Source organism: Lissotriton helveticus, chromosome 1_1 (genome assembly GCF_964261635.1).
Source record: "Lissotriton helveticus chromosome 1_1, aLisHel1.1, whole genome shotgun sequence".
In the NCBI taxonomy this organism is placed as follows: Eukaryota; Metazoa; Chordata; class Amphibia; order Caudata; family Salamandridae; genus Lissotriton; species Lissotriton helveticus.
In genome coordinates, this window is record NC_136057.1 from 836,126,966 (window position 1) to 836,151,940 (window position 24,975).

Consider the following 24,975-nt stretch of genomic DNA (forward strand, 5'->3'; position numbering starts at 1 on the left):
TGACACCTCTGACAAGAGATTTGGATCAGTTCTTGCTCAACTACATGACAAGGGTAAAGGGTGCCCAGCTGCATGCATGAGTCAAAGACTGCCTCTTAGAGAAAATAATTAGTCTGCCATTGAGAAGCAGTGTTTCTCAATACTGTGGGCCTTGTGGGCCTTGAGGAGGTTCCAGTGTTACTGATTTGGCACCAAATCCCATGTCTCTCAAGTGGTTGATGATTAAGAGAGGGTCTATTTTCAGGGAGGGTCCATTTCCAAGCAAGGACAGCACTTTGCTGTGGAAAATAAAGTCAAACGGTAGTGCAGGAATGAAGGTGGACTTTCCCACCAATGCTGCCAAACTGATGATAGAACAAATCCAATGGTGGAGTAAGGTATTCCGTTTTGGGATGGTATCTGTTGTGAATGGAATGTTCTCTGCATGATAGTACAGTGGTGCATCCCTCCTCTGAGTGAACCCTGCAGTAAGTCATCTGGTATACTGATTTTTTTGGCCCAGTATACAACCAGAATTTCGGCATTTGCATTGAGGCCTAGGCCTTGTGACTGACCGTGAGACCGTGGCCCTCGCCCTGACATTTGGAGGTGTGCACCAACCACATTCTACAGTTGACATGGCACTACCAGCCATGTACTAGGACATATACATCAGGCAGTGGTGACAGCATAACATTTTTCTGATAAATAATATTTTGTCCCCTGTTAGAAGAGAGTGTGGTGTCTACAGGCCCCACTTGAGTACAGTTCTTCTTGAATGTAACGCCCAGACACTACTCTTCCTGCATGTGTGAGTTGTACATTTGGTGACTGCTAGCAGGACCCCATGGTTACTCTAGGTGTATATTTGCAAAGATCAGTGGGATCCATTTAGGATGCCCTGGTAAAACCTAGCGAATTTCCATTTCTCTTATTCAAGAACAGACACTGAATGTGAAAGAATTGAAATAGGGGTTCTTTGGAAATGCAGCAACAGCCTTTTCTTAGCAAGGCGCTCCTCCCTTCTTGGGATCTTCATTTAGCTGATGTTGATTGTGGGTAGGTGAAACGTGGGTTCCCTTCGGTTGTTAATGTTCCAGGCAGGGCCTACCCCTTTAACTCTCCTTGTAAGGAATTCCCTTTTTTCATTGTCATCCCCCTTCTTTTTTGCTACAATTTATTTCTGGTATGTGGAATTGGCTATATTGGCATATTTAACTTCCCTGTAATTCCCTAGTATATGATACTTAATGTACTCAGTGCCTGTAAGTTAAATGTCACTAATGGACAGCAGAACCTATTTTCTCAGACTAAGGTGACAAAACAGAGCATGTCTTCAGGCCTGTCCATGCACCTGTGTTTGCAGTTTTAAAACTCCAACTTTTACCTGGCAAAATAGGCCAGGCTTAAACCTTCCTTTGTAATAAATATAATTCACCCTTAAGGTAGCCCATAAGGCAGAGTGCATGGTATTTACGAAATAGGATGTGTACTTACATTTTACATGTCCTGTCATGGAAAAATCTCCGAAGTTTTTTTGTCATTGAGTCAGGGCTGGCTTTCCTATCGAAAATCACAGGATTACATTCTTACACCATATAATGTATAACTTCAGTTTCGAAATGGCTTGAACCAAGATTTAAGGATACAAATAAATAGGAATTAAAAAAAATCCATTCTGATAGTAAAGTCAGATATTTAATTCCTATTTTGAAGATGCCACTTTAAAGTACTTGCCATTTTTCGGGCAAATCCTCTAGTAGCTCATTCAGAGAAAAAATCTCCAACTGTCACCCGGCAGCTTACTGGGAGGTGTGAATTGCTCTCAGGAAAGGGAACAAATGGAGAAGAATGATTCTGTCATGTTGGATTGTTGGCAGAGCAAGAACTGTGGGATTGTTTGGAGCCAAACCCCATGAAATGATGTCAGAGGTGGTATGGTTGCTCCTGGGAACTTTTTTCCAATTGGTTAGGAGGTCACCCCCACCCACAAGCTAGTTTCCGGCATAAATGTGGCACTCCTTGGTACCTTCTTCTGAATATTGCTGGACTTGAGAAAGACATAAGAAGAACTGCACCTGCTAAAATTTTTCGACTTCAGAAAGAGAACTGCATCTATTGTAAACTGTGGAGAGAACCCCCAAGGGTTGGACCCGCTTCCACTTGAACCCAGGTAGAAGGGTGGACTCCCAGGGCTATTTGACTAGCCTCCAGTTAAGCTATATGAGCACAAAATCTGTAAGAGGCCCACTTTCCTGAAGAGCACAGTTGACCAGTTCCAACTGGACTTACCCTGGACCTTACTCAGGCTTTTCCTGTAGTGAGTTCTAACGCCCAAATGGTGTACCTAAGGTCCTGGGGCCCTTGGAGAAGTGTCCGAATATACCTCTTCTGCCAAACCCTAAAGCAGAAACTTAAAAACACTTTCAAGGATTTTTGCCAAAAGATTCAGAGGCTACAACCAAATCACAGTTGAGCCACAGCTGTATGTCAAACAGCCGGCCAGACTCAACTCACAGGTTTGCCCCACTAAAAAGATCTGGACTTCCAAGAATTGTTTCTATGTCCGAAGGCAGGAATCGTCACCTGGTGAAGGCATCAAAAGCATCCAGTCTGTTAGGGGCCTTCCTTGTGCATGCATTTCGAATTTCTCCCACTCTGAGGTTTTGCATCAAATCCAGGAGCTCCACTTGGACTTTGTCTGATGGCTATCCGGCCATGTGGAATCTATCTCAGCTACAGCATTCTGCCTTGACCTTGTGAGGATTTTTAACTTTAATTTCAGAGTCCTAGTCAGGAGGTAAAGATTTTCACTGGGCCAAACATGTTCCTTGTATCTGACCCACCCTGCATCGTGGTGGGCCTTATGTTTTGACTTTGAGCCAGTCTAAAATGACCAGAGACCCATGGTTAGCGCTTACCCCTTTTTTGCACTAGAAGCATCTAAAATTTTGAGAAATCATATTTCTGGTTCTCTACATCAGATTGTTGTCGTTTTGGTGTCTATTTGAAGGCGCACTTTTTCTCTATTTACATAAGTTGGAATTATAATTTTATTGTGTGGTGTTTTCTACTTTGTAACTGCTTTAGTGCGGATAATGTTTAGTACATGTCTCTAACTTAAGCCTGTCTGCTCTGCACTACACCTACTAAGAGTTGAGCGTAGGTTTAAATTATTGAGACCTATTTTGGCTCACTGGTTAGATGCGGCAGACCCTGAATTAGAGGTAAGGCCCGGGACCAGGGTTCAAGACCCGACGAGGCAGGATCTTGGGCTCAGTGTCCGCGGACTCGATAATTCTCACCTAGGTGCCTACTCTAATCATGGGTCCCACTCTGCAACTCTGGGCAATAGCTTGCTTAATCTCCACAACGGCCCCAACAATGCTGGGATGCTTGGCCTCACCTTGGGGGTGCCCAGGAGTGGGCACTTCACAGGGAAAGCCAGGATGGGTTCCACAGTGGTATGCGTACCAGCACTTTGAGACCCCCCTGGGGGTGATATGAGCGCTATACAAATACAAATATTAATATATTATTATCAACTGAACCTAGTCAGGAATGGTGCCATTATTACTTGAAGGAGGCTACCTCCCACTTCAACTAATAATCCCCTTTCTCACACTCCCAATTGTGCTGCTTCGGATGCCTGATTGCAACCTGGTGCAGAGTCTTCATTCTTCATTGTGCCTATATTTTGAGGGCTCCAGTTTCAGGATCTGCTGCAAGAGAAATCACTTTCAAAGAAACCAGGACATAATTTGACCCACTGATCTCAATGTTTTTATTTGTTATCCTTCCCACTAGCAAGCCAAATAAAAGTATTGGTTTACTACATAGTAGCTTTAATTTGACATTTCGATTTTTACACTTCCTCATTATATGTGAACACAGTGATAGACAAGACGTATTCACTGCAAGAACTCCCGTAATATTAAGATTGAATTCACTCATGTCTCCACTACCTGACGCAAGTGAGGTACAACCCTAAGATAAACAATACCACCCATGAATGAATGAGGGCTCAGTATACTTCGAAAGAGACACCCCAGACACCGTAGATTGGCTGCCCATATAGAATGTTACACTATAAGTACACACCAAGCTTGGTGAATGTGTCACGGTTAGGTTTGTTTCCTGAGGCTACTTTTTGTGATTTTGGTAGAATGTAGGGAAGATTTCCTTCTTTCTTCTTTTTGTGTTGTGTGTGTAATAAAAGAATTTCTATTTTGCAATAAGGGAATACATTGGACTGGACAGCTCTTACTGTATCTGTTGCATAACCGTTTTTGTTTTGTGTCTCTACCTTGACACACTGCATTCCTTAGAAGAGTTTGACTGCTCACCCTCTCTACCCTGAGACTTTAGTGCAGAAAGAATGTAGTTGGTGCCCAGTCTGCAGAGCCATAATAAGTCATGTCCTGGGACATAAGTTGCAAAGTATTGGTTGATGACCAAAGACTACTAAATCCTGCTAGCCCAGTGCCCCCTAAAAGGGTTCTGGCAGTGATAATGGCATATAATAAACATACAATTCCTATGTTGAAGTAACATATATTGCACATTCTGCCCTAAAATTGTCTCTTTGACACTTAGCTTTCTAGTCAGAATGCATTTATCATTTAAGCTATAAAAAGTTATGCAGGACCTCCATTTCCTATTCTGAATTAGTGAAAGGTAGAGAAGAGTAATGTACTAAAGTTGGTGGAGATATGTTGTTTAAGAGAGGTACGTTGATACCATATAAAACTGGTGGGAAAGACCTAAAGCCTTTAAAAGCTCTTGAATCAGGAACCAGTGAATATCAAGCAGGACTAAGAGATATTAAGGAGTTGGGGATTAGTTTAGCACTCTTACCTACATTTTGAAGATGCTGTAATTTTGCATTGTACTGTTGATGGGACCAAGAAATGGTACGCTGGCATAGTCATGGCATATTCAAGTGCGAGTATATCAAATATTAGTTCAGAAAAGATGAAGGTGCAGTCTTTAATATATACAGTATAAACAGTCCTGTTTTCATTACATTACTTCTCTGTGACCACATGATAACAACGTGTGTTCAAGGTAAAAACCTTTTACACAAATGAGATTTCAACCTCACCCTCAAGGAGCACATTGCCTAAAACCAAAGTCAGCCTGGTACAAGCTCTCTCTTCTAAAGAAGTCAAACCATTTCTTCCAAACAGCAACTTCAGAACTTCTGTTCAAGCCCTCATAGTCTTGCATCTGGATGGTGATAATGCCCTCCTCCATGGCCTCCAAGACTCCAAATGAGCACCCCTTAGGGGCATCTGACAGGCCGCAGCAAATTTCGTTCAGGGTGTGAAGAAATATGATCACATCAGCCAATCCTAATGGAACTCTATTGGCTCCACTTTCCGACCTGCCCCATCTTCTAAACCAGCTGCATCTTTTACAAAGCCCTGATGATCAGCACCCCCGCTTATCTTGCAGACAAGCTCACCACCCTGGTGGTTCTCAGCACACCTGTAGCCAGGACACCACATCAGACTGTAGACTAAAAAGTGTAAAAAAGAAAGAATAAGGCAGCAGGCCTATTTCAACAAGGCACTGAGGATCTAGAACAACATCCCCCTATCCATCAGTGCTGCCCCAACGCTGATCCAATTGAGTAAAAAGATGAACCATCACCTCTTTAGAGAACACTACATCACAATGCATTAAGCACCAACAACAAAGTTTCCTCTAAGTGGTGTAATGCAAAATGATGGGGCTGAATGTGATAAGGGATCCCAGACTTTCCAATGTCTCATAAATATCAATAGGCTTTGGGCAGATTTTGGGGCTCCCTTAAGGTTTAGGTGATCCATGAAGTGCTGGGTGTCCCACTGCACAACGGGGCTAAAGGGGCCCGTGTTACACCCCAGCCTGCTGTTACTTTCTATCTTTATACTTTTTGTAGCGCGAAGGACAAACATATTACCCTGCTACAGCAAAGAAGGCAAGCCATGGAAATTATTTATGGATTCAAGAAAAGGAGCATAATTGAAAGCAAGTGGAATAGAGTTAGGAACATTTTGAAAACTAAGAATGGTAATAAAAAGTGGAGTATGTAGTTTAGGCTATAACTAATGGTGACAAGGATCAGGATATCCCCATTGTTCATTGATGCTGAAATGAGTATCTGATTTGCCCACAATATGAAAACCCCTTGGTTATAGGATCCCACCCTCCTTAGACATGGTCAAGTTGAAAGTGGGAGTTCATCCATCGGGTCGATTCCTGTAAACTATTTCTCAAGTGGCAATATCACTTTGTCAGAGTCCACGATCCCTTATGCTAAACACTAAAGATTTTGACGCTACATCAAGTGTACTAGCTTTTTAAAGGTACTTGTGTGAGAAGTATACTTTTTACTCCCAAATTGCAGATTTAACCCTATTAAATAAGCTAGGGTGCATCATTCATGTTTTTCTTACTGCTAGTTCATGGAACATATATGCAGGAAAAGGAATTGCTTCATCCACAGACAGAGAAGGGCAGATTTACTAAATTTCCAAGCAACACAGTACAGCAACAAAATTGTGTGAAAGGGAGAGAGTGAATCCGCACCATTTCTAATAGGCTATGATACTGTTTCTCCCTCCACCTGTGATGAGGTACCTACGGTTGCATTGCACCAATGCACCAATGCACCTACCGTTGCACCATATTGTAAGTGAGTTTGCATGATGTCTTCCATAGATTATGTAGTGGACAGGTATGTTTCCAGTAGAAAATACTATGTTTAGACCAAGTTTATGTTTTTCCACTTTGTATGTGTGTTGTACTTTGCTGCAGACATGCAAAGTTGCAAATGTTTTGAGAAAAGAAAACTTTTCTCAAACTTTACATCTCCCTCAAGGAGGCATTCATTTATGGCATAGCTTCCTGGCTGCCTTTATAAGTAAACAGGACTTTGTGTCAAAATCCATAGGGTTGCAGTGGAATGCCAAAGTACAACCGATAGCACACACATGTTGGATAAAAGGAGCACAAAGGACTACATTGCATTACTTTAGGGCTACTTTTCAATACAAATCAGCGTTTTTTGCTGGAAAGTACATCCCAAAATAACGACAAGAAATATTAGTAAATATGCCTCGCAGTGTTTTATGCCACTGGAAAGGTTTGATTAATTTGTTAGACTTGACAGGTGCTTTAAGCGGGGAACATTGCATCGATTTTGTAAGATCTATGCTGAGATTAAGGAACTCATCAGTTCCTGAAAGCCTCAGGTGTTGTGGATGAGAACCAAACAAATGATGTGTGTATGGATTGTGATAGTCCGGGAATGACCTTGAAACCTATGCTATGATAATTAGATTTTGAATTACAATTGCTAGAACTATGAATTAATGCATGTTGTAAATGAACATTGATGAGTGCCTATTTAATATCGTATCTTTTTATTGCAAGTCTAAAAATTAAACAAACACTGAAATTCATATAATTTGCACACTCACCGGAGTTTAATTTTGGCTTCTTCAAAACTTTCTGACACAAAATAAATCGGCTGGAACATTTGATCCTGATATGGCTGAATGGCAGTCTCTTCCGGGTCAAATGGTTTCAGTTGAGGCTTGTTTGATAATGCATGCTGTGAAATAATAATAAGGAACTGCATGTGTATAACAACCTTAGGCAAAACATTAAAACGAGGATTGTCTTTTTTTATCAATATTTTATTTTTAGTTTAAATTAAACTATATTAAGAATTTATTATGGGCCAGACGTACTAGGGGCCAGATGTAGGTGAGGGACATTTACCGACTCATAAATACCGAATTTTACCGATTCGGTATTTATGAATCGGTAAATATGAAGGTGGGAGATGTAGGTATTTTTTAAAATAGAAATACCGAATTGGTAACATTCGGTATTTACCGATTCGGTAAATACCGAATCGGTATTTCCTATTGATTCCTATGGGCTGTCCAGAATGTTATGGAATGTTTGAATGGTTTGCAAAAAGTGAACATTTACTGACTCCCAAGTTGGGGTGGTAGATGAATCGGTGAGGGGACGGTCCCTCTGGAACCTTTCGCCTTTGTGAATCAGGGTAGAAGCCTTGGGAGGAGCAGACAGTGGTTCCGAGGACTATTACCTGCCCTCATTGAAGTTTGCAAAAGCGAAGATATTTTATTGCTGAGCACCTCACTGGTTTCTTTAAGCAACATGGGCTCCTATAACAATAACAAGATGTTCTTCTGTAATGGAGTCACAGCGATTTTGGTCTGCTGTCCCTTGCAAGCCACCAATCCCTGTGATTAAAGACAATCGGAGTGGGTTGCAAATTGTGACCTGCCTTATGATTATTAATTAGGCAGCCCATGTTTGGACTCCATTGGTTACTTGACCCCATATCAATAAGTATTATTATTAAACAACTATATTCAAACACCAATGTATAACATCAAAATTGTTCCATTTAATTTACAGTCTCCTTACCATCAATTCTTTAAAAAAATATTCATGATTCACTCCTGTTTCCACTATTTTCACAAACGATTTAAAAAGATAAGAGCGATGGGTAAAATAATAGGAACAGTTCTACATATTTTCAAACTTGAATTAATTACTTTCCAAGTACACAAACTACAATGTAATGTAATGTAATGTAAGCAGATTTATAAAGCGCATGGTTACCCGGAGGCCTCCCAGCGCTGCACTTGAATCAGGTTCACACAATAAGGGGGAAAACAGAGGATCATTTGGGGAAAAGAAAGGTCTTCAATAGCTTCCGAAAGCGCAAAGGGCAAGGTTCCGCACGTAGTTTTAGTGGGAGGGAATTCCAAAGCGCGGCCGCCTTTACAGAGAAACGGCGACCGCCCGTGCGTGCCTTCCTGAATCTAGGGACTATCGCCAAGTGCTCGTTATCGGAGCGCAGGGGCCTGTTGGCTTTGTAAGGTGTGACTAAACTCTTCATGATAGAAGGACCCTGGCCTTGAAGAAGTTTATGGGCAATACTCATGGACTTAAACGTAATCCTCTTAAGAACAGGGAGCCAATGGAGCGCTTTCAGTGCTGGTTTGGTCTACTTCCTGGAAGAGGTGCCCATCAGAAGCCCGGCTGCGGCATTTTGCGTGACTTGTAGTTTATTGATGGTGGCTTCAGGGGCCCACAGAAAAATTGCGTTACTATAATCTAGTCTGGACAAGACAAGGCCTTGAACCAGCAAATTCCTCGAATGCTGTGGAAGGAGAGGAAGGACCTTCCTAGCAGACCGCAGAAGGCCGAAGCAGGTGCCCGCTGTTTTTTTTGCTTGGGTTTTGAAAGATAGATCCTGCTTCAATCAGACCCCCAGGCTCTTAATTTCTTTCTTGGGGCTGGGGAGCTCACCCAGACAGTCGGGCCAGATGGTGGTCGGTACAGTGGACAGCTTATTGCCTAACAGCATAATCTCGGTTTTCGACCCGTTCAGTTTAAGTGATGAGTCACACATCCAAGTATGTATTTTCAACATGCATGAATGCAAACTGTAAGGGCACTGATCAATTTGGGAGAGTGAGACAACCAATTGAGTGTCGTCAGCGTAACTCACAATCTTGATCCCAAACGGGATCACCACATCCTCCAGGGGGACCATATACACATTAAACAATGTGGGGCTGAAAAGACGAGCCCTGCGGCACACCACACTGGAGGGGAACTAAGGCAGATCGCGACTTACCATCCCAAACTTGGAAGGTGCGATTATTCAGGTACGATGTCAACCATGCCAAGGCGGCCCCCCCTACTCCCACCCCAGCTAGGCGTTGGATAAGGACATGGTGATTCACTGTGTCGAAGGCTGCACTCAGATCAAGGAGGATCACTGCCACTGATCCTCCCAAATCCAAGATGCACCTTGCTTCCTCAATGACAGAGAGGAGAGCCGTATCCGTGCCCTGACCTGGACGAAACCCGGTCTGAGAACTCCGCAGTAGCTGGTCCGACTCCAGATAGTGGGAAAATTGGAAATTCACCAGTCTTTCTGTGATTTTACTGAGTCCAGGGAGTAAGGAGATCGGCCTAAAGTTGGCCAGCTCCATAGGGTCGAGGTGGGGTTTCTTTAAGAGGGCCTTAACAATGGCACCTTTCCAGCTTTCAATGGTCTGTTAAATTGTCAATCAAGTGTTTCTTCTGCCCACTACAGCATACAGCATGGGCAAAGAGGCAGCCCACTTTATCAATTGCATCCTTTCATTTTGAGTGATAGTACAAAGCCAGCGCACATTATTTAGTTCTGCCTAAAACAGTTTCCCTATCTTCAGTGAAAAAGCTGGGTTTAAGAATTTCTCTTATTTATTTACTTTGTACATTAATTATAAATACTAGCTAAGTAGTTTGCCTGCACTTTGGTTGACAAATTAGAAGGTGATTTATTTTCTGTCTCCTTTATTTATGAAGGAGGTAGTTATAAAGTATTAAGGTAAACGTTTAGCTGTCCGCAATGCAAATGCTTGGTTATATGGTGGTTTATTCTTGACTCATTCAAAAAATATCACTAAACATGAAACGCATAGCTCAACTGAAAGGCTTGTTGTATAAAACATCACTAGTAAATGAACCACATAGATTATTTTTTTTATTTACATTTTTTAATGCAAACATGTGATCACCATATTCAGGTTTTATTTAGTTTGTCTTTATTTGGCATATGAATGCAAAAATAATACATAAATAAATAAATAAATAAATAAATAAATAAATAAATAAATAAATAAATAAATAAATAAATACCCATCATATAGCTTTCTAAGTCCAGACCTTTTGGCATTGGCAATGCTTGTTTACCTCTTGATAACAGACCAGCTCCTCATGTGCTCTAAGACATTCACATGACCAAATCAAATCCTCAGAAATTAGCGTCTTATTTCATGGTTGAGAACAACAAGATGATGATCAGAGTGCTGACACTTTTCAACCACTCACCCCCAGTCAAGGGATCTGGGTTGAATCCATTGTCCTTTAGCTCACTTCGCCTCTTAAGTTTAGACCCGGCCATATGCAAAGCAGTCTTAATCCTGTTCCTCATGGGAACATTCCAGCCTGAGCTGCCAGGGCAGGTCCTCCCTGGACTGGAAACAATAATCCTGGTACCGGTTTCAGGGTATCACCCCTCCTCATCCACGCTAGTTTGAATCCAGTTGCCCAGCGAGCAATGGACCCATGTCTGGGCATACCTTTGGCCAATTAGGGAGAATATAGCAAACACAATAACATGATGAATGGAGTGCTGAAACTTTTCATCAACTCACCCCCAGTCAAGAGATCTGGGTTGAATCCATCGTTCTTTTAGCTCACTATGCCACCCCAGTTTGGACAAACTGGGAATATGCAAATCAGTCTTGATCCTGCTCCTAATGGGAACAGTCTAGCCCGAACTGCCAAGCCGGGTCCTCCCTGGACCTGAAAGCCTGTAGTGGCAGGGAGATGCTATGGAACATATATATGGAATACTGTCTTCTTCCATCAGCGACTCCACATAGGCCACACACGCATACATTTATATGCAGCATTTAACTGTGAGCTAATACTAATTGAGAGACACAGTAGGATCACGTTATGCATTGGTGCATTTTAATATCCTTATTCACTCTCTACAGAACAAATGATACCTATGTCTATGATAGTATCCTTAATAACAAATCTTGACATGGAAGTTTCTAAGTAAATCATGATCCAGAGGCATTCAGGCTTTAAAAAACAGCCCACGATCTTGTGTTACAGCGCGTTCCTTTGCAGACACCATTTTAGCACCCTGGTCCTACTGGGGTCTCATAATAAAAGTACAGTGTCTAATCTGAGCTGGTGATTGCACTATTTTTTAGCAGGGGGCCCCTGGCACTCATTTTTGAGGGCCAGCTGGTATTTTCCTGTATCAGATAAGTACTGAGCACAAGAGAGATTAAAAAAACACACATCTGAAGATGGAGTAAGGAAAAGACGTAAAAACCATCACAAAGGGAGAAAGTGAGATGAAGGGGGGGCTGTCTGAAGAGGATTTAAGACTATGCAACCTGGGTATTCAGCGTATAAAAGAAAGTCAATTTGCTTCTTCATCCTCTTCACAAACTGCATAAGCGCGGTCTAGAAAAACCAAGAGTATTCCAGTATAGGACAACTGCAGGACAAACTCTACCGTCCTGCTCTCCAACCAGAGCTCTTAGGTACAGAACCTGCCTACAGGGTAGACTGATAAGAAAGGACTTTACCAGCTTTATTTCTGGCAAAGAATCTATAGCTTCCAAATGTGGAAAGAGAAGTACCTCAGCAGAGCAGAGCATAGGCGTATCTGTTATTCCAGTATAGATCACTCAATGTATGGTTTGGTTCCTATTACAGTTTAAGTTGGCTCTCACCTAGGGTATGGAAATTCCATACACCTAAGCTTCAGATGATTCCGAAAACGACGGTCGGATGCTTTTTTCTATTACTTCCAAATATGTCTCAGCTCCTGCTGTACTCAGTCGATTGACCTAGCCGCCTATTAGGGTAAGAATATATTTTTAAAGCAATACGTGTGGTACATCAGTCTAGTTTTGGGACCACCCAAGAAATTTTGGAGCATACGTTAGTACAGCACCACCCTTGTCGTGGTTTGAGGCCAACTAACTGAGTACTGCTTCTGCTTCCCATCTCTAAAGGGTAAGGTGAGTGTAGTATCTTGGTTATTGTGCTTTTCATGTCATACAGTGCTCCACCAGTGGAACCCTCTAGAGATGATGTAACATAGAATGTTGCTGTATGAAATCCACAGTTGGAGAAGGGCTGAGCACCTTGCTGGCTGCTCCTAGTGGGGCTGTATTACTGATGTACTATTGATCTACAATAAATACTCCTGAAACATCTCAGCCAGCCTGGCGTGATTACAACATTTTTATGGCGATGATGGCCTCAAATAACCACACGTGTCTACCTTCCAAGCCCTCCATCTTCAAGTGTTGAGCATCTGGTAACCTCCTGTCAAGTTAAAGAAACTCCTCTAACTGCAGCTGTACTTACTCTACTACTGGCACATTTCAGCCCCACCACTGACCTCTCACCGGTCGCCCTCAACGCAAACGTGCCAGTTCCATCTTCTACGCAGTTTAAGTCTCTGCCTGCTGTTCCCACAGCATCTCAAAAGGTCTGTTCCTGCTTTCAAAGTACTGCAGATCAAAGTACTGCATGCTGCCGCTACAGCGCCCCAAGAATTCAGTTTCTACCCTGTCTCTGCTGCTTGGAGAGCGCTTACTTGGGGAGTGCCTGGCAGTCATCAAGAGAGATTCCTGCGGTTCTGATCCGGTCCTGCGGTTCCTACAGTGTCTCCTGGGCCCTGTGAAGGTTTTTAACTAACCTACAATCTTCACCTGTGCTCCTAGAAAAAGTAGCTGTTGCCTTACTTACAAACTTCCCCTCACTGCGATGGTCATCCTTGCACATTTCACCTGGGTAGGAGGTTGAAGCATTGCTCGTGAGGGTACACGGAGCCTCCTTTCTACCTCTTATGTACGATTTAGACCGGCAGCAGAGAGGAGATACGGAGCGTCCTTTCTATTGTTTTTCTACGTTTTTACAATGACAGAGATTTGAAAATATCTTCACTGGCGGTGTCTGGCAGAGTGAAGTCTTAAGGGTGTGCAGGTTTGGAGTCACACAGCATGGTTCACACGTGGCAAGGTCATCTTTATTTTGTCATTAATTTATGGTCTACTTTGAGACCTGACTTTAACCGCACCTTCTAATTCAAAATGCAACTTGGCAAGGGGCAAGTCTTGCTCACGCTCCTTCTTTCTTACATCCGAGGATCCTCTATGATGTTTTCCTTGTACCACAGTTCGCTGCTGTGCAATATTGCGCTGCACGTCTTTGCCGCAAGCCACTCAGCATGGCTGTCCCTGCAGGCCGCCATCTTTTCTTGACTTCACTCCGCTCTGTTCATATCATCGGACATTTCGCTGGGAACATGATGACTCTTGCCACAGACTGCTTCACAACATGGACACTCTTGGCCGCATCACCTATAACTTTTGGGACACGCATTGACATTTGTCTACGCATAAATTTGTTTTCGCACGAGGTACATTTTTATTGCATTGCCTTTGGTCTATCTTTAGTTTTGCGTAAAGTAGCAATGCATGTATGTTTTATTATATGCTAAAATGACCGTTAGGCAACACTTTCAGTGGGTTTTACAGTGAAATTTACTTTGCAGGTTGTTGTTGGTATGTGCAAGTTGGGGTTTCTCACTCCGTTTGTGTGATGCATTCGCTAACAACATGTTTTTACACTAAGGTCTCAGTTCTTACGTTCTGGAACACTGCAAGAGACCTTTGCAAAGCTTTTGTCTTACTGTTACCCTACCTAGGGTATCGTGAGGGTTCCAGTCACATCTTTATAGTACACAATGTTTTTGTCTCAACCAAGGATGTCTGTACTCTAGTTTTACACTTAGCTCACACTGTGTACAATATCTGTTTACTACAGCGCATGTGAAAATGTTGCTTCTAGGTTTCAGTCATTGATGGTTTACCTGCCACCACAGTGCACAACAATGGACCTCCAGTTTCCTTCACACAGTGCACAATGTTTTACTCAGTTAACTGTGCACAATCATTTTAGTGTTGTATGGTGTCCAATATGTTTTACCTTCACACACTACACTATGTCTAGGTTTCAGTCCTGGGTTACGTTTACATTTCACTCTACAAAGGGTGTCCAAGGTTTTTACCTTCACACACTGCACAATGTCTATGAGGTATGTGTCTTTTGTTACAGTGCACATTGTTTTAACTCTCCACGAGGTGTTTCACTTGAGTTGTATTCCCGCTACTCTAGTGCACAATGTTGACCTCTCCACAAGGTATTTGTCTTTTGTTATAGTGCACATTATTTTTACCTCTTCATGGGGTGTTTCACGTGGGTTGTTTTCCCGCTACTCTTTGGCACAACATTAACCTCTAATACGAGGTACGTCTTCTATTTCAGTGCACAATTTTACCTCAATTTTCACACGTGCATATTGTTGTCCCGCACATACATGCACATTTCTTGACCTCTCCGCCAGATGTGTTTTTGGGTTTTTCCCTGTTTCTTGTGCATATCAATAGACCTCCAGTTGAGGTATATTTCACGGTCTTACACTTGTGTTTGCCTCTGCAGGTTCATATTGTTACCACATGGGTGAATAGTTTTGGTTCTTGTCCATTAACTATAGTGCATTGGTTCACGTTAGACTGGGCTTTTCTGTCTCAACTCTGTTTTCCTTTTCATGCTTAACACTGTAGCCCAGTACTTTCCTGTTTTTATTTGTTTATTACATTATGGAGAAGTATGAGTTTTATAAGTTAATTCTCTTCTTCTCTGTCATCTTCTTTTCTCCTGATGTGGTTTGCTCTCTCGCATACTTACCTGGCCAGTTGGTGGACAGTACTCATTGATGGTTTCTCTTTCTTTTTTTTATTTCTTTTTCTCATTTATAAAAAGGAAGATGGGAAACAAGTTATGTTTATCTGTTTCTTTAAGATTTTTGGTTGCTTTCTTTTTCTTTACCTCTGCTTTGTTTCTCTCTAGTACTCTCCTCTCTATTTTGTTCTTCTAGCTTCTATATCTAATTCTATATTTCTTTTTTCTGCTTTCCTTCTGGAAGAAAGGAGGATATGTAGTATCTTGGTTATTGTGCTTTTCATGTCATCCACTGCTTCACCAGTGGAACCCTCTAGAGATGATGTAACATAGAATGTTGGTGTATGAAATCCACAGTTGGAGAAGGGCTGAGCGCCGGGCTGAGCGCCTTGCTGGCTGCGCCTGGTGGGGCTGTTTTACTGATGTACGATTGATCCACAATAGTTACTCCTGAAACATCTCAACCACCCTGGAGTGATTACTACATTGAGGAGGAGACATTTTTCAGTCCTTGCAAGAAAATATTAAAATACTATTCCTACTAACTTGTGAACTAACCTACACCTGTTTCTTTTATGAAAGGAACTGGAAATCAAACTGTTCCTTCAGGACAGATCAATATTTCTCTCTTAATCTGCGCAGTTTAGGGTTCATCAGCTATCAGTACCAAGAAACCCAGTTAAATGAACACACACTTTAAAATAATATTAATGAACACACAAAATGGACTCATTAGGAATATGCATGACTGTCCAAGCAGTGTATTTTCAAACATTTAAAGGTCTATTAAATTATTACTATGCAATGACAAAGATTAAGAAAGAAAATAATGAATGCTTTCAGATTGTGAGGTCTTACCATAAGTTCTCCGTATGACGAAAGCAGCCCTGCACCATAAGCCTTTATGGTGCCATTTTGTTTGCAGAGGCCAAACTCGACTGTGAACCAGTAGAGCTGTCAAAAACAATGTGTGTGTTTAAAATATACTTCGTTAATACAGCTGGCTTTTGTTGGGCAGGTTTCCATATGTAATATGAAGGACATGCTATACTGAATTGATTAGTTTTAAATGCAAACTGAATCATATACTCTCACATCAATACCGGAGAATAAACAACCCTAAACAGATGACATCAGTGCAGAACTGAGGGTGAACCCTGTGATACAGAATAAGGTGCAAACGTTTTTTAAACACTTTTTTCCCATACATTTCACTAAAGGTCTGCATGGTCAATCCCAAACAGGTAATACCTGGCGATGCCAGCTTGCCCAATCATCTCCTAATGTGAGGTAATGCTAACCACGCAGCCAGACTGATCCTAAGTCAACCCAGAAGGCATTCAGCCACTCCGTTACTTAGAAAGCTTCACTGGCTCCCCATGTCTCAAAGCTGCACTTTAAAAACGGGATGTCTGATTTTTAAATCTTTACACAGCAAAAGTCCTAAATTCATAAACAACCTGATAGTCAGACATACCCCCACCCGCAACCTGCACTCAACCCACCTCTCACTTCTTCACACCCCCTCCTTCAGGCGGAAGTGCACAGGAGGCTGCAGATTTGCCATACTCGCCCCTAGACTCTGGAATTCCTTCCCCGTGGAAATCCGAGCCTGCCCAGACCTCATGAAATTCAGAAGAGCACTTAAAACCTGGCTCTATAAGCAAGCCTACAACTAGTGTCCTGTCGAGTAGCGAATTCTGCTTTTTCCTATAGCGCCATGAAACCAATCGGTGTAAGTGCGCTCTACAAATCATTCTTAACATTAACATTAACATTAACATATCATCGAGCCAAATGAAATCTCCCAATTTTCTGCAGCACCTCGTGGAGTTTAAATGGCCCAGATTGTGTCTTCTAATCTTAGCATACCTTTTTAGATCTTCTCTATATCCAGCTGTAACCTCTCATGCCACCTAGATATACACACACACACACAAACACACACACACACACACACACGCACATACACACACACACACACACACACACACACATGCCTACATTCATGTAAACAGTACATCATGCTTGAATTTGGTCAGCTCCTTCAGCCAGTGGCCGTTGCAATTTTTTGTAAGTTGCCATTGGCTGGGTGGGCTGTACTTAAAGCAATAGCATTTAGTGGAAGGACACATTTGGCTTAATTAGTCCCCTGTGGCTTTTTGCCTCACCCCTAAATCCCAATCCGACCTTCCCCTTACCTGAGGAATGTTGCCCCCACCGACCCCAAACCCAGCTGTCACCTGCGATCTGAACCAGTATTGTCAAAGACAAACCATTCAACAATCCCACCCTTGCATCCACATGCACACTCAGCAGCCAACTTATAATTTACATTAAAAAAAGTTACAAGAAACTTGAGGATACAAATATATCTTCATGGTACATAAATGTGGAGTCAAGGCTAGTGAATGAAAACTTAAGTAGCTTTATCCTACCTTGACGATATTTTTGTCACCAATGTTGTTACCATATTTAGGTTGCACGATATTTTAAACTGGATATTAATCACTGATAAATTGATAAAATCATTAGTTGGAAAAAGGTTTGTAAACCAGGGCTTCAAGGCCTCAGTGAGCCAGAATTCTGAACAGTATCCCTTGCTTTCAGCCTCTGATATAATTTTCGGTTTCATGTGGGCAATATCCTGCAGAGCATGCCTAAAGGGCAAATAAACTTAGGCTAAGGAAGCTATTAAGGATTTTGGGTAGCAGGCTGAAGCACATACCATTCTTTATCAATATTTTGATGATTGAGAACTCTAAAGGAAGTATCAGGTTCAGTTTGGCATTTCCTCACTCTGGTGGTACTGGTTCTTATATGGCACGAATTATATTTCATAAGCAACCTGCCTCATTGAACAAACGATCGAGAACGAACATACCCGTTTGACATACATTTAATTCCTAATGTGAATTATGTTGGTTTATGAAATGTACATGAAATGCTGTGCAGGGCCTATATCTATTGTAATTGAATCATGCGACTGTTCTTCTAAATGAATACACGAATTCACTAACATATGAATGAATAACTGAAGGAATGAATGAATCAATTGCATTTTTTGTTGCGGGTATAGTTGGTGAATAACCTTCCTGCACTTGCTTTTTAGGAAGAGAAATGTGAAAGGATAGTGTTAAGTATTTTTCAAGGATATTTTTGTATGTAAGCTGATTGAGGCCTACTTCCACAACAGATCAGACTTTTCTCTATTATGCAGATTAAAGTTATACAAGACAAGAGTAAATTATAAACTTCGATATGCTCATTAAGTGGTAGATTGTCAGTCAGCATATGCAAGAAAATGATGATTCTTATTTCCATCATATTTATATTTTTGGAATGTCTGCTTGTCTATTGATCAGCCACTTACCGTTGCTAGCTTTTCAATGTCATGATCAGAAACTCCAAGTGAGGCAAGTCCAATTTCCTGTAAAAAAATAAAAAATAGGTTTTATTGCAAAATTTCTTACGTATGCATTTGTATATTTATTGATGTGTCTTGGTATGTACGCTCACACACAAAGGTAAAACCACATTAATATTTATGTACACACTTCTTAAATAAATCATGTAAATCATAAAGTGATAGAGGAATATCGTTAGATTATCGTCATACATTAATATCATGTCCTAAATATAATTTACAAAACATGCCCCTTTGTAATTAATTGAAAATCCAAACCAATTGGACAATACTTCTTTTGTATACGATGTTTTGGCAACTTGCTTTTTCGACTACAGACCATTAATCATTCACTGTATGAATTTACCCGATTTGATTCCTAAGTTGCTGATGATGAATATGGATGGACAAACAAACAATGCCAAAGCCACCATGTTTGCATGTTTGGCTTCTTTATGCCTTTTGTTTATTGTAAGACTGCAATGGTAGATGCTGCAATTACTGAGCAGAATGCAATAGCTAACCTCTTAATTACTTACTGGTAATCTTCATTACCCTGAGTTCCAGTCCTTACTTACACCAGATCAGATTACTGGACACTCACAGACAGACAGCCCTATATTACCCAACCAGGAAGCACATTGTTTTCCCTCTCTAGCACAGTGGATGGGTTTTCTACGCATTTTTATAGTGAAACTCCACCTTTACCTATAACCTGGCCAGACGCCACCTGTATTTTGTATCTTGATCTGTAGGTGGTAACCAATGCTTTCCAAGTATGTGTTTTATCCTTACTATCTAAGCGTTTTTTCACAGTATACTGTTTTCAGTTCAAGGCTATCTGTATGGTACATATGCTATTTACCAAATAAGCCTTGCTAGGATATGGGACATGCTCCAGTGGTACACTCCAGGTAGAGATCTACAATCAGCCCATCACAAGTTGGTCACTTTGCCCAGAGTCTACAAGATGAGGTGGGGGCAGAGCTTTCTCAGTAGCTGCTGCTAGACTTAGGAACTTTCTCCCCCAGTCTTTGACTTCAATCAAGGGGCATTTGTCTTTTAGAAAGGCATTAAAGACCGGACTTTACACTGCTTAGCCTTTCTTTTTGACCTTCTAGCAGTTTGATTTTCAGCTGGATTGTGCAGGCTGTTGTGACTACAGCGCCTTAAGACCTATGGGCATTTGTTGTGCTTTACAAAACTCAAATCATATCTTGTTGCCTGCTCTGCATTAGAATAAAGGGTATAGATACTGCGCTCAGACTCTGGCCCATCCCGTTTAGTTTCTATGGCTGGAGTGGTAAAAGTGATGTTATGGCAAGCTCGTTGCAGTGGAGTGCTTTGCTCCAATGGGATTTTTCCCTGCCTCCCATTAGTTCATGTTCTGTTGGAATGTATGCAGGCAACATGGCATGCACATTGAGGCTGAGTTTCCTACTGAATTAATTGCCTGACTCCTTCTGGCCATGCTGTAGTGGGTTCGTTCTAGGCGGCTCATAAATCACTTCTCTTGTTTGGAAACTCCTCCCATAAGTGTCCTCTGGGCACGTTTTGCCATCTGCCAAGGTGATGTGTTTGTCTTGCCCCATTAAATTGAGTTTGGGATGAGACCCTATCAAGGAGGTCAGGTTCTCTTTCTGTGGTTACTCCTCTGGCACTCCAATTGGTGCCTTCTTCATTGTCTTTGATCCCTATCTTAACAGGGAATGTGTGGGAGTTTGGTAAGGTAGAGTTACCCACAGAACTCGTGGTTACACTGGTCAGGCAGGAGAATATTAAAGATACCTTATTCATAGCCTCTGTTCTAATTTCGGTTTAGGGAGAAATTATGCATGCCTCTCTCTTGACTGTGGGTGGTGTTTTTTCTGCATTTCTTATTCCTGTCGTTTTTTGTTGCTGTTGGCGAGAATCTAACAGCCTGATTCATGTACGGGCCGTTTTGCGTGGCCCTAATAGCGATTCATAGCGACTCGCTATTGAGAACACGCAAAACGGCATTCATGTACATTACGGGGAAAAAAAGCGACTCGCACGCGGGCGCTAAATCCGTTAGCGACTAACTTAAATCGCAGAAAAATCGCTATTTCCGGCAACCTGCGTCGGGAAAGCGACTCGCAATCTCGTGCGATCGGGAATGCGACTCGCAATCTCGTGCGATCGGGAATGCGACTCGCAATCTCGCGCGATCGGGAAAACGGGAAGTCGCTTTTCGAGCACAGTGATGACATCACAACCAGGAAGCAGGCAGTTCCCACCCCCAAACACCACAGTGAGGCAAACCTCGAGGGAGCAAGTCGGAAAGCAGCAGCTAAACTAGTGATAGCGACTTTACTACCTAACTGCTGCCATGTCTGAGGAACCTGTTCCTGGCCCCAGCAACAGCGCAGGGCGTAAGAGGAAGCTGAAGTTCTCAGAGCAGGAGCTCGAGAACCTGATAGAAGGGGTGGTGGCCAACCACGACAGACTCTTCGGGATCAACTCCAGGAAGGTCCCAGAGCAAGACAAACGGAGGATCTGGCTGGGAATAGCCTCCAGCGTGAACTCCGTGGGTGTGGCCGATAGGTCATTGGAGGAGCTCAAGAAGCGATGGTATGACCTCCGAGGTCGTGCCAAGGAGAGGGTGGCGGAGCGCCTTGGAGAGGCATCGGGCACTGGAGGTGGCGGACCTACAGTCCCTCCCAACACACCCTTGGAGGACCAGGTCGAGAACACCCTTGAGAGGGAGGCGTGCGTTGGCGTCACACCTCTGGACTCCTCCCGCCCCACCCAAGACACCCAAGGTAAGTGGCATGCGACTGCGACCCTGTCCCCTATGACCGTCCCTGACCAAATAGGCTCACATAATGGCCCTTAGTCATGCCTTTGTTGCGCATCAGGAAATGCCCTGAAGCATTGTGGGAGATGTAGTATGTCCACAATGTAGTAGTACCACAATGCAGCCAGACAGGTTCCAAAGTACGCAAATCCACAGCCATCCAGGGAATGTCACCCAGCATGCATGTAACATCAGCACGTCTGGCAGTCACATGCAACTAATCCACTTACCCTCACAGGTGACGCAGAAAGCAGTGACAGCGAGAGGCTGCAGATAGATGAGGAGGCCCAGGAGGAGGATTCACAACCGGAAACCCAGGCACCAGCCCCTGCCGCTGCAACAACACCAGCAGCCAGGCCCCCCACCGTTGTGGCCTTTGCATCAGCCGTCCCACCCGCAGCCAAAGCCAGGCCCCCCACCGTTGTGGCCTCTGCATCAGCCGTCCCACCCGCAGCCAAAGCCAGGCCCCCCACCGTTGTGGCCTCTGCATCAGCCGTCCCACCCGCAGCCAAAGCCAGGCCCCCCACCGTTGTGGCCTCTGCATCAGCCGTCCCACCCGCAGCCAAAGCCAGGCCCCCCACCGTTGAGGCCTCTGCATCAGCCGTCCCACCCGCAGCCAGAGCCAGGCACCCCACTAATGTGCCTCCAGTCCCTGCCGCACCAGCAACGCCTGCTGTGACACCACCTGCAGCTGGTGCTTCGTCATCTGGGCCTGCGACAGCGGCAACACAGCGGCCAGCCACTGTGACAGGCCAGCAGATCAGGCGTGGGAGTTCTCACCGTCACACCACAGCTCCAATCAGCAGGAGGGGCAATGGACAGCGCCATGCCTGTTTGAGCGTAGAGAGGCGCATGCTCAGGATCCATCAGCGCCAGTCACAGCAGCAAGGTGCCATACAGCTCCAGCTGCACAAAATTGGGCGCAATGTGGCGGGAGTGGGAGAGCGCATGGACCGCATGACGGCGGCCATGGGCCGCATGACTGCAGCCATGGAGGCAAACACTGCTGCGATGAGCAAGCAGCGCAGGGCAGCAAGCCGGCGCCACCACCAGCTCATGAGCCGGCTGGCCTCCTACAGCAGGTCAAATTATGTGGCTGCAAATGCCACCTCACAGTTGTCGCGCCGGTCACTCACACAGCAGCACCAACTAGTTCAGTGCTGTGAGGACATCACCAGGGTCCTGGAGCACCTAATCACTGCGGTAACGGCACTACACCCTCCAGCTCTACCTGCCACTGTAGGGGGTGACGATGGCAGTGAGGGGGCTTCAAGCGTCAGCAGCCAATCTGCAACACTAGTCCCGCCACTTAGGCGCAGCACCAGGGCAACGCCTGGTACAGGTGCCCCGGAGGAGGATGAGCCACAGAGGCGGCTGGGCATAACGCGCAGGAGGCGCACTTGACTCTGTCCGAAAAACACTGGCACAGGCTGACAATAAGCCTGCAATGTACTTTCACACTGCAGTATGAAGGAATACTGTTGGTTGTAAATAGTTGTACTGATTACCTTTTTCTTGTGAATGAAACAAATATATTTATTTTGCTGCACACATTTGCCTTGTGTAATCATTACATTTTGCATGCAATTGTGATATGTGGGGTGGGGGAAGAGGGTGGGCTAGAAATTGTTCGCTGTGATGTGGTTGCGACGTCTGTGGCCTTCAGCTGGGTTCTCCCCGCGTGCATGGTGCGCATGTGCTGGTGGCCGGTCGTCCCCTTCTGATTCACTGCCTGAGATCTCAACAGGTATCCGGCGCTTGGTTGCAATGTTATGAAGCATTGCACAGACAGCCACAATGCGGCAGCAGGCAGCAAGACTGTAATACATGGCCCCACCTGTCTTGTGCAGTATACGGAACCTGCTCTTGAGCAGGCCAAATGTCCTTTCTATACAGTTCCTTGTCCGGATGTGCGCAACATTGTAGCGCCGTTGCTGAGGTGTGGCAGGGTTGAGGTAAGGGGTCAGGAGGTATTCCCGTAGGGCGTAGCCACTGTCACCTGAATGAGAGGAGCAGATGTTGATTGCCTGTGCAGCGCAGTGACTTCATTGCAATGTGACATTGTCGACAAAGTGTACTTACCAAGTAGGTGTCCTTCCCCAAACTCTCCCCTGAGCAGTCGTGTGTGGAGTCCGCTGTGCCTGAAGATAAAGGAGTCATGGGTACTCCCTGGGTACTGGGCGACAATGTCAGTGATGATGGTCTTGGCATTGCAGACCATCTGTATGTTGAGGGAGTGGTAGGACTTCCTGTTGCGGTACATATACTCCGTGGCAGCTGGTGGGCATATGGCGACGTGGGAACAGTCTATGCAGCCGAGGACATGGGGAAAATGGGCTACATTGTAAAATTGAAGTTTTGTCAGGTCCAATTCCTGTTGGCTCGTGGGAAATGTGATGTGGCGGTGGAGCTGGGTGAGCATGGCGTCAACGAAAGTGTGGAGGCAGCGTGACATGGTGGGCTGGGATATCCCCCCAGCAGCCGCTACTATGCCCTGGAAACTGCCAGAGGCCAGGAGGTGCAGGCTGCACAATACCTGCACATGTGTAGGCACCGAATTGTTTCGCCTTGTTGGGTGCTGCATGAGGGGGTCAAGTTCATGTATCAGCCAGATGATCATTTCCCCATTCAGCCTGTATTTAGCATATATCTGTTCTCTGGTTTGGCCCAGCAAGGTGACCCGCTGCCGGTAAATCCTTTCCTGCCTCATGCGTCTCCTCCGTGCTGCTCGCTGTAGTCTTCGCCGCCTCACCACCATGTACATTCCTGGCATTGTGGAACGCCTAATGCTGCTGCTGAATGTCCTTATGTGTGATTGGTCAGGCCTGGACCTGTTGGTGATTGGCCAACTGTTTTTCAAATTTTTCTTAATCATGGCTTTTATGGTTACCACCTGCTTTGAGTTGTCCTTAATTTGCGCCGCGCAAAAGTGCGATTTTGGGGGTTTCCGCTATTGTATATTTTTCATGAATGCCGATAGCGAATATATTGCGTTTCGCTATTCATTTCGCAGATTCCGTGGTTGGTCGCTATTTCCGTATCGCTAATGCTCGACTACCGGGACTCTGCGACTATTATAGCGTAATCGCTATTATAATCGCTATTCTGTGTTTGCGAATTCGCTATTTTGTTCTTGAATGCCAATTCCGTATTTTGCACCTGCAATTGCATTTTCGCAGCCATTGCGGGCGCTATTTCGCTTCATGAATCAGGCTGTAAGACACATAGAGACTTTTAGACACTGCGTTGCAAGGAAGTTGAAGTGCATGTATTGACAGGTTCATCATCCCCATGTCTACTATTTTTGTCCCTATTTTAAATTTTGCATTCTAAATTCGAGTTGGTGGTACGTTCAGTCATATGTGCTCCATCTGCCCTGCAATGCTCGTGTCATTCC

The 24,975-nt window shown here is 43.9% G+C and overlaps 1 protein-coding gene across 1 annotated transcript in view; it reads right to left on the reverse strand.

Annotated features, from left to right (window-relative positions):
* The window catches only part of LOC144762956 (tyrosine 3-monooxygenase-like), a 410,220-nt gene that overhangs the window by 12,823 nt on the left and 372,422 nt on the right, over positions 1 to 24,975 (reverse strand). Inside the window, exons 9-11 of the mRNA XM_078648265.1 lie at positions 18,728 to 18,784; positions 16,213 to 16,308; positions 7,449 to 7,582 (exon numbers count right to left, since the gene is read on the reverse strand). Of these exons, the coding sequence (XP_078504391.1) occupies positions 7,449 to 7,582; positions 16,213 to 16,308; positions 18,728 to 18,784 (287 nt within the window). The remainder of the gene's footprint in view (positions 1 to 7,448; positions 7,583 to 16,212; positions 16,309 to 18,727; positions 18,785 to 24,975) is intronic.